General features: G+C 41.1%; 2 protein-coding genes across 3 annotated transcripts in view; both read right to left on the bottom strand.

The window, feature by feature from the left end:
- The window catches only part of LOC108237972 (androgen receptor), a 13,417-nt gene extending 11,867 nt beyond the window's left edge, over positions 1-1,550 (bottom strand). The window contains exon 1 of one of the 2 annotated variants that reach the window (XM_017419726.3): positions 290-1,550. In XM_017419726.3, the coding sequence (XP_017275215.1) occupies positions 290-1,101 (812 nt within the window). In that variant the 5' untranslated portion in view covers positions 1,102-1,550. The remainder of the gene's footprint in view (positions 1-289) is intronic. The other variant, XM_025006708.2, reaches the window with a different exon arrangement.
- A 1,770-nt stretch (positions 1,551-3,320) lies between these two features.
- On the bottom strand, positions 3,321-15,021 carry LOC108237973 (moesin). Its single transcript, XM_017419727.3, has 14 exons — positions 14,922-15,021; positions 14,152-14,235; positions 13,979-14,074; positions 13,728-13,850; positions 11,468-11,619; positions 11,265-11,348; positions 10,993-11,139; positions 10,464-10,560; positions 9,021-9,184; positions 8,698-8,828; positions 8,303-8,469; positions 7,803-7,895; positions 4,906-5,139; positions 3,321-3,799 (listed from the first exon to the last, which is right to left on the bottom strand). Exons 1-14 carry the CDS (start codon positions 14,928-14,930, stop codon positions 3,635-3,637), a joined length of 1,746 nt encoding a protein of 581 aa, XP_017275216.1. The 5' UTR covers positions 14,931-15,021; the 3' UTR covers positions 3,321-3,634.
- Positions 15,022-17,038: the final 2,017 nt, after the last annotated feature.

Raw genomic sequence — 17,038 nt, 5'->3', positions numbered from 1 at the left:
GGGTGGGGGGGCTGAATATGACGGGCTCTACAGTGTATCAATGCAAAGTCAGGGCCGCTCACAGAAACAAGACCCCACTCAGGTTTTATTTGTGCAAAATGTGACAATCCACTTCAGCTTTGGCAGAAAGTGATGCACTGAAGCGTGCACCCTTACTGCCCTCTCTGATCTTTTATTTGTTTTTGATTAGGAGCTGATTAGAAGAGAGAACGCTTGCAAAAAATAGGAAGAAATAAAGAATGAAAGTGGCAGGAGGGGCTGAGGAACAAACAAGTCCGGACTCATTTACCTGAAACCGCGATCCGTGCAGTCCACCCAGACTGCAGGCTCGCTCTTGATCGTGGAAAAAGTGCTTTGCCCTTGAGGATTCGCGTCTGGGTAACTTTCCACTTGGCCGTACGCCTGTGCCGCGGCCGCTTGCATGGCCCCTCTCACCCCCGGCTCGCCCGCTCGCCTGTACCACAGGCAGTCGCAGACTCGTCTGGACTCCAGAGTGCTCTGCGCGCAGTTACAGTATTTGCACAACACGCTGGGTCCGTCGGCTCTGTGCGGCTCGCTGTACGCGCGCTCGTTTGCGCACCAAACGCCTCCCTGCGCGTCCCTGTACAGGTTCGACTCGGCGGAGTACGCCGCGTACGGCTTCACGGGCACCACGGGAGAGGCGGCCGGGAGCTCTCCGAACACGCCGGGCTCCTTGGCGACGAACCTGGAGATGACGGAGCCGCGCGCCGCGGCGGTCTGCGCGCCGTCCGCGTCGCCGGAGCGGAACAGATCCATGCAGCTCACCTGCCGCATGCCGTGGCACACCTCCCCGAAGTCGTCCTCCCGGAGGCTGCCTCCGTCCGAGCTCAGACTTCCAGGCGGCCCCAACAACTCCGGCGCGGGGTCGCAGTCCGCGTAGGCGCCCCCTCCGCCGCCTCCGCCGCCGGGGTTCATGCTCCCGAGCGGAGACGACACCGGGTCCAGACCCAGAGACACGGACACGGCTCTGCTCAGCTCAATCGTCGGGCACGCGCAGGTCTCCGCCGCGTCCAAGCCCTCCCTCTCGGCCATGACCAAAGACGCCTCCTCTCTGCCGGACAGGCTCGAGCGAAATGCCATCTCCTCCAGCTCCCTTCAGCGTCCTTGGAGTTTCGGCGCGGCGCGCGCAGAGCAAAGCAAACACTTTTTTTTCTCTCTCTTCTTCTTCTTCTCTCCCGGCGAGTAGACGCCTCCTGAATGAGACTCCGCTCATGCGTCTCAGCTGAGGGGAAGAACTCAGATCAGTCGACGACGTTGCTGAGGGGAAGGGACGTCCCGCCGACCTGATCTGCGAATGAAGAGAGCTGCATAACTTTTTTTTTTTGTTTTACAAAGTAACCTTTTTTCTTCCCGGTCCGGAGCTTCGTGTTGCGCACAAGCGACTAAAATTAACCTAATAGAGCTGATAGAGACGGAGGAGGAGGACTTTGAACTTTACTTGGCTACTTTGCTCGGCTTACACAGCTGAACAACAGCCCCGCGCGCCGCGGCCAGCCCCAACCTAACTTGTTATTCTGTCAATTGAGAACCTAGCGGGTCGCCCTCTCGTCGCTCGCGTGCGCAACTCAAGCAGGTCTCGCGAGATCAGCGAACGATTAGACCCTCAATCCTCTTGTCGCCGGCCACATGTTCGCGCAGACGTGTGTGTGTGTGTGTGTGTGTGTCAGCTGGACTGAAGTGACCCGCCTATTTTTATTTACGTTTAATTTTACTGCCGTTACATAAGCTTGTTTTTAATCCTTCTACCATTAAGATAAAAATGATATCAAGTAAAAAAAAAAAAGTTCAGTAGGTATCCCGCCCATTTTAAAGTGCGGTTCTGTGAAAAAATCATAAACAGTATCTCACCTGCTGTAGATATATCTCTTTGGACGAGCTGAGTTTTAAGGTGCAGAGTTTATGTTCGACAGGAACGACAAGCTAACAGCTAACAGCTCCAAAGTGGCTTGCTGCCTTTTTGTAAAATGACTCTAATTTAAAAAAATAAATACATCTTAGCAGCTCACGCAAACACAGTCTCACAAACCTTTCAGTTTCTCGCTACATATTATATATATATATATATTTGCAGACAGGAACAGCAGCAGCAACAGCTAGCGTTGGCACTTCCTGGGGGTCAATTCCAGCAGGAATCTCACTTTTTTCTGCCTAAACGTGAAAACAGGTGTTGTTTCAAATGTTTAACTTACGGTGTTTACATAAATCACTACGAACCTTTAAAGATTTAAGGTGTTTTAAGGCGGTAGCTGTTCGTTTTGGAAGTGTGTTCTCTTAGATCGTATCGCTAATAATGCTAATAAGCTAACAATGACTGATCCCAGCGGACTCAGTTGCAAAACATTTGTTTTAAAGTGACGCCAAGGTAAAAATTTTCCCAGTGCTTTATGCAGACGCTGCTGTATAGACTTGTACGGTGTCATTATTTTCTTAAAAACTGCTTTTCCGTGTAGAATTTTGTGGTCATTTGCAAGAACTAATATAATCCGGCGCAAGTGTGGGCTTTTCCCGTCAGAGTTTCACATTATTTCTGTTGATATAACAGTGTAAAGTGCTAACGACAGTGTGGGAAAGGTTTATGAAATAGCATTTGCACAAACGGCTCTAAATGTTTTAAATAGAGCTCACTCGAAGAGCAACCTACAATAAATAGGAGATTTATTGTTCATAACTTTCACGCAGAACCACACTTTAAAATGGGCGGAATATCCCTTTAAATATTGGCTTGCGTAAAAGCCAGGCTAAAACCTTCCTTCTCCTTGTTTTTGTGCAGAACAAGTGCAGACAGTAGGAGCAGTTTATAAAACTGAACTAAAAAAAAAAAAAAAAAATAGCCCAAGAACACACTCACGGTTTGATTGTTGTTCATTAAAATAAATAGAAAATGTTGGCTAAATGCTCTGGTTTGTCTCTAAAACCCCTAATTTATGCAGGAGTGCAGTGATGAAAGATGATTTTGTAAATTCCAGTACAATTTCTTTTTTGTCATTATACAAAAACTATTTTTTAAAAAAGTGATAATTGGTGACAAAATGCTTCGTTAGACACATTGAAGGTGATGCTCACTCATTCATATGGAAACCGATGCACACACACAGAACACCGATTGTGCTTCTTTGTTTTTGTTTTTTTTTTTATTATTATTTCTAAGAGGAACAAAAGAGGATTTCTGCGTACTTTGGAATAACAGCGATCCCCTCAAACGCCATCAATCAGCTAACATTGTTTTCAGATAAATTCTAAAACTGTAGTTGTGTCTAATCTCATTGTCAAGGACAACTGAAATCAGGGCATATGATATACGTTTACAACTCTGGACCAGACAGAGGATGTTCTTTTTTTTTTGTTTGTGCAATATTTAAAAAAAAAAAACATGTGACCTATTTTTACAAGCAACTGTAATTCTCCAAGTGAAATCCTCTCAAAGGAAACGTTATGGAAGATTAAAGGTAACACGACACAGCATGATAAATAATTTGCTGTCACATTATAACAACAACAACAAAAATACAAATAAATCAGCACCTACGTCTTTTTTTTTTAAGAAAAAAAAAAATCATATTTATCATCTATCCTCATTCTGCTTTCAGCCTGAGTGGGCAATCAGAAAACCGTCTCACATGGACTCAAACTCATCAATGCGCTGTTTTGTGTTGCCCCGACGGATCAGACGCAGGGTCTTGTATTTGTCACGGCCTGCCCTCACGTTCTCAGCGTGGATCAGGTCGTTGGGGGTCTTTTTGCTCTCGTCCACAGCTCTGGCCAGCTCGGTGCTCAGGAACTGGAAAAAAGAAGGAGCAGGAGAAGAAGAAATGAAAAAAAAAAATCCTTTTTGCTTCAGACTCTCCCGTACTTTCTCATCTCTGTCTGAAAACACTCTATTGTCGATAGCCGTTAAGCTCATTTTGTGTGTTTTTTTTTTTTTGAGTCACATAAACAACATGATATCTTGTTCCGGCTGTGAGACACAGAGGCCACCGACGAGATCCGCACCTTGGATGGAACGGAAAACAGCGATAATGCACCAGTGCAATGATGTTTAATTAGGCAAAGTGCACTTAGTTCTGGCGCAGCACAATTTGTGAAAGTAATTGCTCTGACATCTTTACATGGGAGTTAAAAACCTCAGCGGAAAAAAAAAAACACAAAAAAAAAAAAAAACAAACAGCAGAGAACCTACCAAACCATTTACGACACACACTAAATTGGTTTTCAGACTAAAAACTGGTTAACCTGAGACAAGAACCTGCAGAGGCTGCGGAGCTGACTCAGACGTAGGCAGCGTTTTAGACCTCGCCGCCGTTCATTGTGTTTACATGAACTTGTTTAACAATTTCCAGTCAAAATGAGAGATACTACTGCAGACAGCAGCTTTCTTTTAAAACTCCAACACTCATATAAACATAATAACGCGTCATCTTTTGCAGGTTCGGTATGTCAGAATGCAGTTTTAACACGCTTAATAAAAGTCGTTACATTGAAGTACTTCTGTAGGAAGAAGGTAAGTAAATGTTGCATCCCATGCAGTCATGTTGGCCCAGTGTTGTTCGAACCAAGCTAACTAAAGTGGCCATTTGTTGTTAAAGCTAAACCTTGGTAATTAGAATAAAGTTGTTGTTTTTAATTTATCCCAATGCAGCTTTGTTCTGGTTGTTCTTTTCACCCATTGACTGGTAAAAAACCACTGCCATTCGCCTGCTTCCACATTTGTCTCAACCTTCACCCCCAAAAAGTGCTTTTTAATTTACAAAACATCTTTGTCAGGAAGCAATTTTCTGGCTTTTTAAATAAATTCGCCTGCACTCTGAGGAGCTGCAGGCAGCTGCGGAGCCGTTAACCTCTGAGCGCAAAGCAAAGCCCGAGTCCGTTTCCAGGGCTCCTGCTTACCTTGAGGTTTTTCTGCAGCCTCTGGTTCTTCTGCGTCTCAGTTACCCGCTCCTCCTCGCTGCGGTCTTGGACCGTGCACGGGGAAGTCAGCTCAGCGCTCGCCTCTGCGCTGCTCTCATCCGTCTCGTCGTGTTCAAGTATTTGAGGGTGGACGGAATTCTGGATTTGGACGCCCATCAGTTTAGTCTTCAGCTCCTCTTTGGTTCGCTCCAAATCGGCCTCTACCATCCCCGCCTGCCAACAGACACAACTTGCATGAGAGTCTTGTGGTTGGATATTAAAGCCCTCGTACGAAAAGCTCCAAATACGGGGAAAGTCACTGTTTTACTCGGTGAAAGTAATAAATTATTGAATGAACTTTGGTGACACCTGGCATTTCATTCACAGCAATATATTCAGCTCTGGCTAACTTGTTCATTAGAAAGCTAGAACATTTCTGAAGGATCGGTGCAACGACTGCCTGAAATTCCAACATTATCAACTTTCTACTCTGAAGCCCAACAGTAATTTGGGGATTACTTTTATAATAATCAAAGCTGACAAAATGCTGATGCATGAGATGCGTAAAGGGAGCCGAGATCATGAAAACTGCAAAAGCTGCGGCCAGTCGCTCATTAGGATCACAGTGGTAACCATATATCTGTGTCTCTCACTCCCTCTCATTCTCTCTTAATGAGACAGGCAGACAGAAAACAGAGCAGACAGTAAGCCTCAAACAAACAGTCACTGTGCAAAACAAGGTATAAGTTTCACTGAAATAATTCCCAAACAATGAGTGGAAGATGCTTCTAGTTGTCACGTGTCTCCAGAGTGTTTTATGGAGCAGATATGACAAGTTGAAAGGCCCCTTCTCTGAGTTTAGATACGGTGGAAGTCAATGGGAGTTTGGACGTGCGCACTCTGAGGGATTTCAGACAAAGCCGTAAAGCTGGCGTATCACTGGGCTGCGACTGTTCGGGACAAATTATGAAACAGCTTTCAAGAGGGAGTCTCAAAGACGACTTGAAACAATTGTGAGGGTTCTCAGTTTCCTTGGATGAGGAAACACAGTCAAAAAAATGAGACAAACCCCAACAAATGAATAACAGGTTTTAAATACATGTTTAAATTCCAAATATTTTGATATTCCCGAGTTTTGTAAATCTGAAATATAAACCAGCACACACATGCTCACAGTGCCCACCATCTGCTGGTAACCTGTCTCAAACCCTTCTCAGTTAGTACTGAACAAAAATATAAACACAGCTCTTTTTTCTTGTTTTTGCTCCCATTTTCCATGAGCTGAACTCTAACACAGATTTGTGTAAATCTGTGTTAGTGAGCACTTCTTTGCAGAGATAATCCATCCACCTCACAGGTGTGGCGTATCAAGATGCTGATTAGACAGCATGAGTATTGCCCAGGTGAGCCGTAGGCTGGCCACCATAAAAGGCTGCTGTAAAATGTGCAGTTTTATTCTTTGGTTGTGCAAACCGATTGACAGACGATCTTGGATGTGGAGGTCCTGGAATGGTGTGTTTATATGTGGTCTGTGGTTGTGAGGCTGGTTGGAAGTACTGCCAAATGATCTGAAACGCCTTTGGAGACGACTTATGGTAGAGAAATGAACTTTCAATTCACGGGCAACAGCTCTTTCCTGCAGTCAGCATGCCAACTGCACGCTTCCTCAAAATTTGTGTCATTGTCCTGTGTGATAAAACTGCACATTTTACTAACACAGATTTATACAAATTTGTGAACAATATTTTAGAGAAAAAGGCCTATTGTATATATAAAAAAAAGTCTTAGATCTTTGAATTCAGCTCATGAAAAATGAGAGCAAACACAAAAGTGTTGCGTTTATATTTTTGTTCAGTATAGTTTCCATAATTCTACAGTATTTTTTTTTCTTTTGGCAAAATGTACGCAAACTCCTGGTAAATCTTGTCCCAAATTTTACAGGGTATAAAACTTAATGCAGTATTTTTCTGAGTAAAAAAAAAAAAAAAGTGTATTTTCACACATCTTTTGTATCTCCTACTATTCCCCAACTGTGCAGTCCAGTGAGATGGAACCCTAAGTCCCGCAGCAGTGAGAGGCAAAAAAAACCAACATTTTGATGTATGAACTGCATAAGAAGTGGAAAGTGGAAAAATTCAAAGAAAACAGGAAATTCAGATAGCTCAAAAGCTGGTTTGGTATCATCACTAGTTGAACATTTCGTGGTAAAAACCTCTAAAAATCATCAGAGTTAAGGCAGGATTGTGGAAAAAAAAGTCAAAATCTCAGCCTAAACTTTAAACGATGTTTCCAATCTGGTAAATGTTTGACCTTTAGAGCTCCAAAGACAGCTGGGTTTTCTCATTTGTTTTGCTAAAATCCCAATGATGTGTATGGGGAAAGTGTTAGCTTTTTTTAATGCCATATCATAGCACAGTATTCCTAATCGACTCGCACATTTCGCAAAAATATTTTCTGTTTGTACGTTTTCTTTTTCAGACTTAAAGAGTCAAAAGTTGTGACGGTAACAGAAGAATAACGGCCAAACATAAGAGTGCTTCACTGCTTCTGCGCTGGCACCTTTTAATAAGTAATAAATAAAAAAACGAAATCTGAATTTTCCAGATTAAGATCAGCGGTGCCACACATCATTAAAGTGCAGAGATAACAACTCTGTGTATTATTTCTCATTTGCACGCCCGTTTCATAACCCCTCAGAGGAATTTTCATTTACATTTAGTAGTTTTCTTTAGCCAACTATGGTGTTTGGAGGCAACATTGATATAATTTATTCACAATATACCAGTCTTTGACAAATAACCTGCTCCCATTTTGCACAGTCCTGGCATCACACATCTTCCTTTGCTCATGTTCGATTCATACTCCATGCCTCTTGTGGTTCTTTAATTTTCTCTCACCCTTTTCTGCCATCGCTTCGCCTCCTCGTCCTTTTTCTTCTTGGCATCTTCCAGCTGGGAGATCTTAGAGGTAAGCTCTGCCAGCTCAGTGGCCTGCACAACCATGCACACAAATGGAAGAAAGAGTTAAGAGTGCTTCTGATCTCAGGTCATTGTGCTCCGCCTCTGCGTGTGAAGTGTGCAAGGAAGAATAAGTGTGTGTGTGTGTGTGTATGTGTGTCCATGGGGTGGACGTGCCACAGTATACGTTTTTATGACTGCTATGTTTTGGATGATTGGATGAAGATTTAAAAAAAAAAAAAAAAACGGGAAAGAGAATCAAATCATTTCAATTTTTCTTCATGAGCAAAACAGTTTTTGGCTTTGAGGACTTAATGGTTCTGAAAATCAGAAAATTTCTGACAAATTTACTGAAAAATGCTTTGTATTTGGAGAGGCTCCACTCGTATTTAATCTGTCCAATTGAAAAGGAATAACAGTGAAATTAGCGTTTTGCGCACCAGCACCAGGTTTTCCTGGCTGTTGATCTGGGTTTCAGAGTCGTGTAGCAGGGCTGCTTTAGCCTCCACTGCAGCTCTGTGGTCTTTGTCCAGACGCTCTGCCTCCTCCTGAGCGGTCGTTCTTTCCTTCTCCAACTCAAGCACCCTCCGAGTCTGCTCCTCCAGCTCTGAAAAAAAACAAAACAAACAAAAAAATATATATATATATATAAAACAAAAAAAATAAAAAAAACATTCACATGTACACATCTACCCCCAACTCCAAAACAGGCCTAAACAATACAACTTCATGGCAATCCCCGAGTCATATCTACTTCTTGGATGTTCTTAAACAGACAAGAAAAAAAAGCAAAGCTGAAAGTTAATAAACATTTGTATTCAGAGGGTTGTCAGACCATCTTGAGCTCTCTTTGTCTGCTCTTCAATCTGCCTCAATCTTTCCATCAGCTCCATGGTCTCCCGAGCAATCTTCTCCGTTTCCTTCTCTGCGTTTTCTCGCTTTTTTTTCTCACTCTCGAGCAGAGCCCTGACAGGGAGAATTGTGCATAAATACACATGTGATAAAAAAAAAAAAGGAGAAAACTTTATTCTGACAGTCCCCCCCACCCCCCACCTTAAAGTAGAGGGAACACAGTGTAAACTGTTTGTAAAAAAAAAAAAAAAAGAAGAAGAAAACAGAATAAAGGACCTTTATTATGTCTTCCCCTCTCCTCCGTACCTCTCCATTTGCCTCTTGTTCTTCTCCTCCCTGGCCTGGGCCTTCATCTGCTGCACCTCGATGGTGTCGGGCTTGCGCCGGCGCATGTACAGGTCGTGATTGCCCATGCACAACGCCAGGATGCGCTTGTTGATGCGGAGACGGGGAACATAGAAAACAAAGTCCTAGAGCAAACAAATCCACAAATGTGATCAGCCATAATGACATGTAAACAGATCGGGGTTTGTTTTTTTTCTTCAGTTATATGTATTTTATAAAGAATGACTTAAAAAGATCTTAAAAACAATTTTATGTTTGAAGATTTTTTTTTATTATTTTTTATTTCTCCCCACAGGCTCTTGGATGATTCCTGAAATCTGGGCATGGAGTCAAAAGACGGGCGGAGGGGCTGAACTCATCGCTGCAAATGAGATCAAGTAGCAGCTGCTGGTGAGACTCTAGTTGCTGTAATTAATGCTTTTGCAAATTGATCTTTTCGGCGGCGACAAATGGGTTTCTGTCACACCTCCTGTTTACAGTGAGAAAAAAAACAGCGTATTTGCATCTCTTAGAAGACTTTAAAAGATTGTTGTGAGAATGTTGGGCTTTTTTTTTTCATTATTTAAAAACCTGCTCATGCAAAGATAATAAATACTCTAACTAAATAACAAAGAACCACTAAATTTAAATATATTAAAAAATTCTGACCTCAGATACAAAGGAAGTTAATGAGAGTTTGGATGTGTGACCTCTGACCTCTGAGCTCTGGGGAGATTTCCTCAAAGTCCTAAAAGTCCTACAGCAGTGAGACACAGACTTTGGTAAAAGAGGACTGAAATGCCGACGTTTTGATGTATAAACTGTGAAAGTGTAAAGTTTGTGAAGGGAAGAAGAGTTTGTTTGCAAAGATTTTGGAAAGTTCAGACCACTCAAAAGTCATCATTAAAAAAATAATAATAAAAAATCGACTACGCCTAAACTGTGATCGTGAAAAAGCCATTAGAGAAATCAAAATGCCATTTCAGTCATGTACATTCCAACTCTTTATGACTCTTTTAAACTTTGAATGATGTTAATACTGCTAAGTATATCTGAGCTGTAGAGCTCAGAGTATTGGTAGTTTCCTCGCTTGTTTCACTAAAATCTGATTGTTGTACTGTATATGTTTAAAAAAAAGGCAGCTTTTTTGTAAATTTTATCCATGCTGTATAACATACTGCTACCAAGAGTCATTGTTTTCGATCAAACTGTATGTTCTGATGTATTTTAAAGCTGCAGGAGGATTAATGAACTGAAAATCATAATAGAAACAGAAGACTAAGAGGCGAACAGTAACGAGGTTGCTTCAGCGCTCATTTCAAAAACTTCCACCAATTTATCTCCCACTTTATTATGGCCCTGGACATGCAGCGCACTGCATTAAAACCCTTAATAGAATCTATTGATCTTGTTTTATTTGCTTACCGGGGATTTCTTGTCTATTGGCTTGATGACAAATTTCTTGTCATTGAATGAAATGTTTCTGATCTCACTCCAGGGGAAGCCGATCTTTGGAGTCATCCTGTAGAAACATTTGAATCCTTTTATATATATTCATCACAGTGTGCAGTTTACCATACTTCAGCATATTGATATTACAAAATAAAACAAGAATAAGAGTTTTGTGAGAATGAAGCCACTCCTCCTTGAATTAACAACATCGTCATGCAAAAATACCCAAAGCGGCAATAACATGTCCGCCATGTCAGTTGAAATAATTTGCCACTCAAAGCAAAGTGGAGCTCATGCAAATGCTTAGTTGTATGAGAATACAAATATTTTACGGCATACTTCACTCAGAATCTTAAATGCCAACACCAGCGTGGCTTTGGAGTTGAGAAAAAAAACTGAAACAATTGTAATAATCAGATCAGATGAATTGGGGGGATGTCAAACAAACTTTGCAGCACTCCTTTCAGAATTCGAATTTCTGACATGCAAGTCGTCAAATTACTTGTCCTTTTTGTCGTAGATGTTCAGCCCCAGAGCATCGACTCCCAGCCACAGCTCTGAGCCTTTCTTGTTCTTAATGTTGAAGTAGTTGACCCCGTACATCTCCAGGTCCTGGGCTATCTTCAGGTACTCCACCATGGCGTCCTCTCTGCAGCGCAACCACAGATTAATGAGATGCAGAAGACCAGCTTGCAAAAATAAACGAAAATTTTAAAAACAGAAAAAAAGACAGAGAAAAGCCCACTTGCACTTTCTGTAGTAAGGTTTCAGTACCTTGGCATTCCCTTGTGCTCTTCATGCCACACCTGGATTCTTTCCTCCCACTGATTCTTATTCAGCTTGTGCTGCTCCAAAACCCTGGTGTTAGCAGAAAAAAGGACGAACCGATTAGAATTCTGGCAACTAAAACTGGAATTAAGTTGAACTTTTCTTTCTTTTCTTTTCTTTTTTTTACTTATATGCACGGGATGCTCTACCTCTGTGCCAGCAGCTTCTCCTTGGTGAGGTACCCTGGAACGTGATAATCCTTCCTGTAATCTCCATGTTTGACCTGAACGGCGTACGAGGCCAGGAGCACCGCAGTCTCGGGTGGACAGTACATGTCGTCGTTTAGGATGCTCTCTTTTACCTAAAGACAGGAACGTAACGGCACACGGTGGTGGCTTTCTTGTTTCTCACGCACAGAGAAACCAACCATGTGCTACGGTGTTTACTTTATTCACATGGATCTAGTTCCTGTGTTCATTAAAACTCCCTCATAAAAAAAACAAACAATAAAAAAACAGCCCTGTGATAATTTGGTTGATGTGCATGAGTCACCATAAAAGACCCACAGCTTTCACGTTTTGTTTTGATTAAGATTCTTTGTTTAATATTTCCTCTGTGGTTCATGTAGATCCCCTCTTGACACAACGTAACCATTGCTTCTGTCTGAATAATTTGGGGATTAAAGCGACAGCTCAGATCTTCTGAAGTGGGGTATTGTGGAAAAGTTATGAACAATTAATAACTTAGCTCCATTTGGAGAAGCAAAGTTTAATTTTGATCGGATTGACGAGCTAAGGACTAGTTTAAGCTGATTGCTGTCATCCTAAAAAGAAAAAAAAATTCTCCACTCTTAAAATCTTGATAGTAGTTCATGTGAACGCCATTTAATATACTTTTGCATAGAAGCCGTAGCCCTTTTAATGTGGCCTGGAGCACTTCCAGTACAAATATCACATCTAACAAACTGACCATGAAGCACAAACAACGGTGGTGGAAATGTTCGTTACACGGTTTGCCTGAACCTCTCTGATCTTTTTAGACAGCACTGATCCACTCTAGTCTTGGCCCTGCTCAGACAAGCCATTAGCTCATCAGTCCCACCAGAATTCAACTCAATTGCAGTTTTTTTCATTTGTCTTGAAAGTCAGAACTTGGATCTAGAAATGATTCCACCAACAAATTAGTTGGGCTCCAGTTTCGAGCTGGAAAAGCAGCAGGTTTTGCTAATTGTTGTGCTCATTAACATGGGTAGATACTTTTAGCAACGCAGGACTTTAACCAACGTTGTGCAAATTCACCCCTCGCTGGAACTGGTTCAAAGTTCAGCTCACGCAGATTAAAACCGAATTAATTCGAGTTCTGAGCTGAATTCACAGACCCAACGTAAACGTGTTCAAAGTTTCACAAGAAAAAGTCTTCTAAAAAGTTGTTCAATTTGGATAGATGATAAAAATCACTCAGAATATTAATGATGTCAATGTAGTATCATTTGTGTTCTAGAGCAGGCTATTGTATCATATAATCAAACCATACCATATAATAAACTACTCTCCTATCTCTAATTATGTTTTTTGGTAATAATAATACATTTCTTTCTGGTCAGAATGACATTCTTACAAGTTAGAATAGAAATTACAGGTATACAAACTAAACTTAATAGGTAAACTAAATTTAAAACATCTTAAAATGATCCAAGTTGTTGTTTAACATTTAATGTCTAGACTAGATTTGTAATACAGAAATCCATAATTCAATACTTCCCAGCCAAAGAAAAAGCAATTTAGATTCCTCAGCTGTCATTCCTCCTGGGACAAATGACCTCACGTTTCCCATCAGCTCAGCTCTAAATATCCACAGATACGTTCTCCCTGTCCTGAATGAAAATTGTAGATAGTATTATTCCAAGGAGTCACGGGCCTTTCAGAAATCTGGAGTGTATTTTGTGCTCAGCATTTTCAGCTCTTTTATGATAAAGTGGCACCCCGTCAAGTTCTTCGTTGATACCCAAAATACTTTTTTATAGATATTTGTGATGACATTGTTGCTGGTTATTATTCAAATTACTTTTGTCTGAAGAAATACGAAAACTGGATATTCACAATAAAATATTTACCACACAGGTAAAATGTTTTTGGGAACTTTTTAAGAATTATCTGGGATAATCTTTCAGCCATAGTGGAATTTGAGATTGAGACTGGTTAGCTCTGACTTTCAAACTTCGACTTCAGGAGGCGTTCCTGTTGATTTTTCCGACTTGAAAAACTTGGAAATTCCAACTTCGGAGTGTAAATGGAACGTACCATATTCCTCAGAACTTTGGCTGTTCAAAGGGCTACTGTATCCACAACAGGTAAGATGTTAATTGTTTATGTCTTTTCTACAAAGCCCCACTTCAGAGATCTGTACTATGACTTGGGTGTGAATCCTCTCCATTGCCAAGAAGAAAAAAAGGGATTAATAATCTCCAACCTGCAGAAAGAAGAGGCGCTGCGTGGCCTCCTGGATCAGCTCCTCAGCCACATCTTCAGGGTAGAACTTGGCCCTGAACTTAATTAACAAAGGGTTGTTCTTCTTCACATCTTGAGCTGTCACCTGGGATTCAAACCACAAGAGAGGAGGAGACCAAGAATAAACAAATAGACACAAATTAGTTTTAGCAGAATCATAATCCCAATATTTATACAAGAAGTGTCACCGAGGATCGTTAAGTTTTAACTCACCCTTTTGTTCATCTTAAGCCAGGTGGAGTAGCCTTTGCTGTCCTGATACTGAAGGCCAAAGAACCACGTTTCTCTCAGCCCGATCGTCTTCACGATCTAAACACATCAGCGAATATCGTCGTGATCATATTTAATACGTCCAGGTACGCGCTTGATAGTCATCCGCATCGTACCTGGTCAAAAAGCTGTTTGCCACTTGTGCTGGGCAGAATGGCAAACTCCAGCTCTGCATCCATCGTTGTAACTCGGACATTTATCTACAGGAGGAAAACAGAGGGGGGAAAGCTCCCTGCCGTTCATCTGTTTGAGTCACCGGAGAACCGTTAAAAAGCAGCTGTCAGAGTGGGTGAAAAATAGCAGCACTACGAATTCTGTAAACGACACCGTTTGCGTCTTTGAAACAAACGGGGCTAAATTTGACGGCTTCTTTACAGCGAAAGGGCCAAATAAAAGTTTTTTTTTTCTTACATTCTTCTGTTTAACCAGGAGCATCCAATCACAAGAGGTTGGTGGGGACTACAATCACAAAAGGAAGTCCGTAGTGGGTTTTAGACTTAACGATTCACTCTGTCATACAAGTGTTCATGATGGCTGAAAACATTGACATCGTCATTGTGTCTGATATGTGTTGAGCAGTTCAGATCCCCAATAAGTACCCATTTTATTGATACAAACTACAAATTACCATTACTAGGTATGCAAAATACAAAATTGGAAATACAGTTTAAGAAATGATACAGCTGGATTAAATCCTGGAAAACAACGAGAAACATTAGAAATATACACGCTACGCTAAGAGTATTACCAAAACCTTTAAAACTTCAAAGACTCTAGCTTCAGCCAAACAAGTTCACAGATTTTGATTGAATTCTAATTTAAATACTCAGCATATGAGAGAAGCAGAAAAAGATATATATAAAAACAAATAATGGTGGCTACTTACGGTTGACATTTGTGTGTTTTATGAATGGCTAAAATTCTTCTTCAGAGAGGTGCTTGTTGTAGCGTTTGTCTTTGCAGAGTCATATGAAAGCGCTTGCAATACCTACAAGGATTACAGTGAGTGAGAACAGGCCATTGTATTGTTACTAAGTGCCTCTTGTTCAGTTAATCCACCTGCAGCCTCAGCCAAGACATTTTAAAGAGGCGGCCTTTGCCTTGTGTAAACACATTTCTCCTAAAACTGCTGAAAGGATTTAATTTTGTACCACCCATACAACTTTGATTGTTTATACACAAGTAAAAAGTCAACAGGGATTCGGGAGCAATTTATGATTAATAAAGGGTTTACAACTTTCTTTTGAAGAAAAAAACCAACAACCCAACATCATCTTTTTTGGTTTATGCAGCGGTGAAATATCGTTGTGTCTGCATGGATATGTCCAAAATATCCTCATGCAGAAAATCAAGTGTCTGACAAGAAAATGCTGAACAATATAATCTCCTGCTGGAAGAAAGGCACAGCTCTGCAAAGATGATTTGCTGTCAGTTAGAAAAAAAAATGTCCCAGAGAAGTTTTTTTCTTTTTCTTTTATTTTTTAAAATTAAACCAAAGTTATGGTTTAAATGAAAGTATTATGTTTAGGGAGGGAAAAGGCTTCCAACATGGTACCTCTATACTGTTGTAAAACACAGTGCTGGTAGTATTATGGCTCGCTCTGATCTGGTTTACTGTGGCTTAAAAAAGAGGCGCTTGCCATCACAGATGAAACGATGAATTTTAATGTCAACATATTCTAAAGGGAAAAGTGAAGTTATCTGACCGTAAACTGACCAACAATAGCAGGTTTGTCATTTAGCCACACCGGACTTGTTTAAGGAATTTTAGCAAATACTTGGTAAAAAGTAAATAACACGAATATTCTAAGGGTCGCTACGTCATTGTCCCGAATTGCTAAATCACAGTTCCAAATTGTTAGGTCAAAGTCCCAAAGGTCCTGAATCACTACTCCAAAGTCCCAAATTGCTAAGGCAGTGGCTTGATTCACTTCATCAGAGTCCTGATTTGCTCCATCAGTTGCCTGAACCATTACACCAAAGTTCAGAACCGTTATGTCAAAGTCCCAAATTGCTCCATCAGACGTCTGTATCACTACATCAAAGTCAAAGGCCTGAACCAGAACGTCAAAGTCCTCAAAATCTTGAATTGCTACATCAGTCCCAACCCGAAACAAAAAGAAATGCTGTAGGAGCACTTTAAGAAAGCAACTTTTAACAGTAAATACCCAGACATTACTCTGGGGTTGAAGCTCTTCTGTGAGAAGAAAGTGAAGGTCTCCAGGTTTGAATCTTTCTGTGTGGGATACAAATGTTCTCCTCCTGCATGTCATGGGTCTTTTCACGTGTCTCTGTGTTGGCCCTGTGGTAGATTGGTCATCTGTGCAGAGTGTGCCCCATCTTTTAGTTAGTGACAGCTTGGATAAATTCCAACTTGACTTGTTTTGCTCAACTCAACTTAAATAATTTGGTCATTTTTGACAACTCTCATCACCAAATTTCAGATCGCACTAAGAAAAGCGTAGAATTTTAAAGCTTACAAGAATCACAAGAGCACTAATTTCCATTGCTTTTGAGGTATTTTAGACTTCTTTTTCTATATTATTGCATTTCTTGTACATTGCATTTTACTTTAAATATAAAGTTTAGGATAAGGGGACATTTAAAATCCACCAGAAGAGGTTGAAACATGAAGAAGAAATGCTTAAGATTCTGTGCTACATCCAGGTCAGCAGTCAAATATAAGCAAATTTCATTGCTTGACCACGTTACCAGCTTTGTACAAAAGGTCATATTTCTTTAACTTCTATCCCTTGGATTCAAGCACATGCTCAGAGGGAACTCTGGAATTGAGACTTGTTCAATAAATGGGTTTGCAGTCATTGTCCACCTGCTGTAACTGTGGGTGTGCCTCAGACCTCCGACAGAACACCGCTCTCTGACGGGGCATTGTGATACAGGCAAAATATGGCAACAGAACTGAGAGGTAAGTTTCTAAACAAACACAGACTTTTCATCTCGAGCTCGTGGCTAGACTGAGGGTCTCCAGAGGGGCTGCGCATG

The sequence above is a fragment of the Kryptolebias marmoratus genome, linkage group LG9 (genome assembly GCF_001649575.2).
Source record: "Kryptolebias marmoratus isolate JLee-2015 linkage group LG9, ASM164957v2, whole genome shotgun sequence".
NCBI lineage: Eukaryota > Metazoa > Chordata > Actinopteri > Cyprinodontiformes > Rivulidae > Kryptolebias > Kryptolebias marmoratus.
This window is presented reverse-complemented; position numbering and strand designations above follow the sequence as displayed.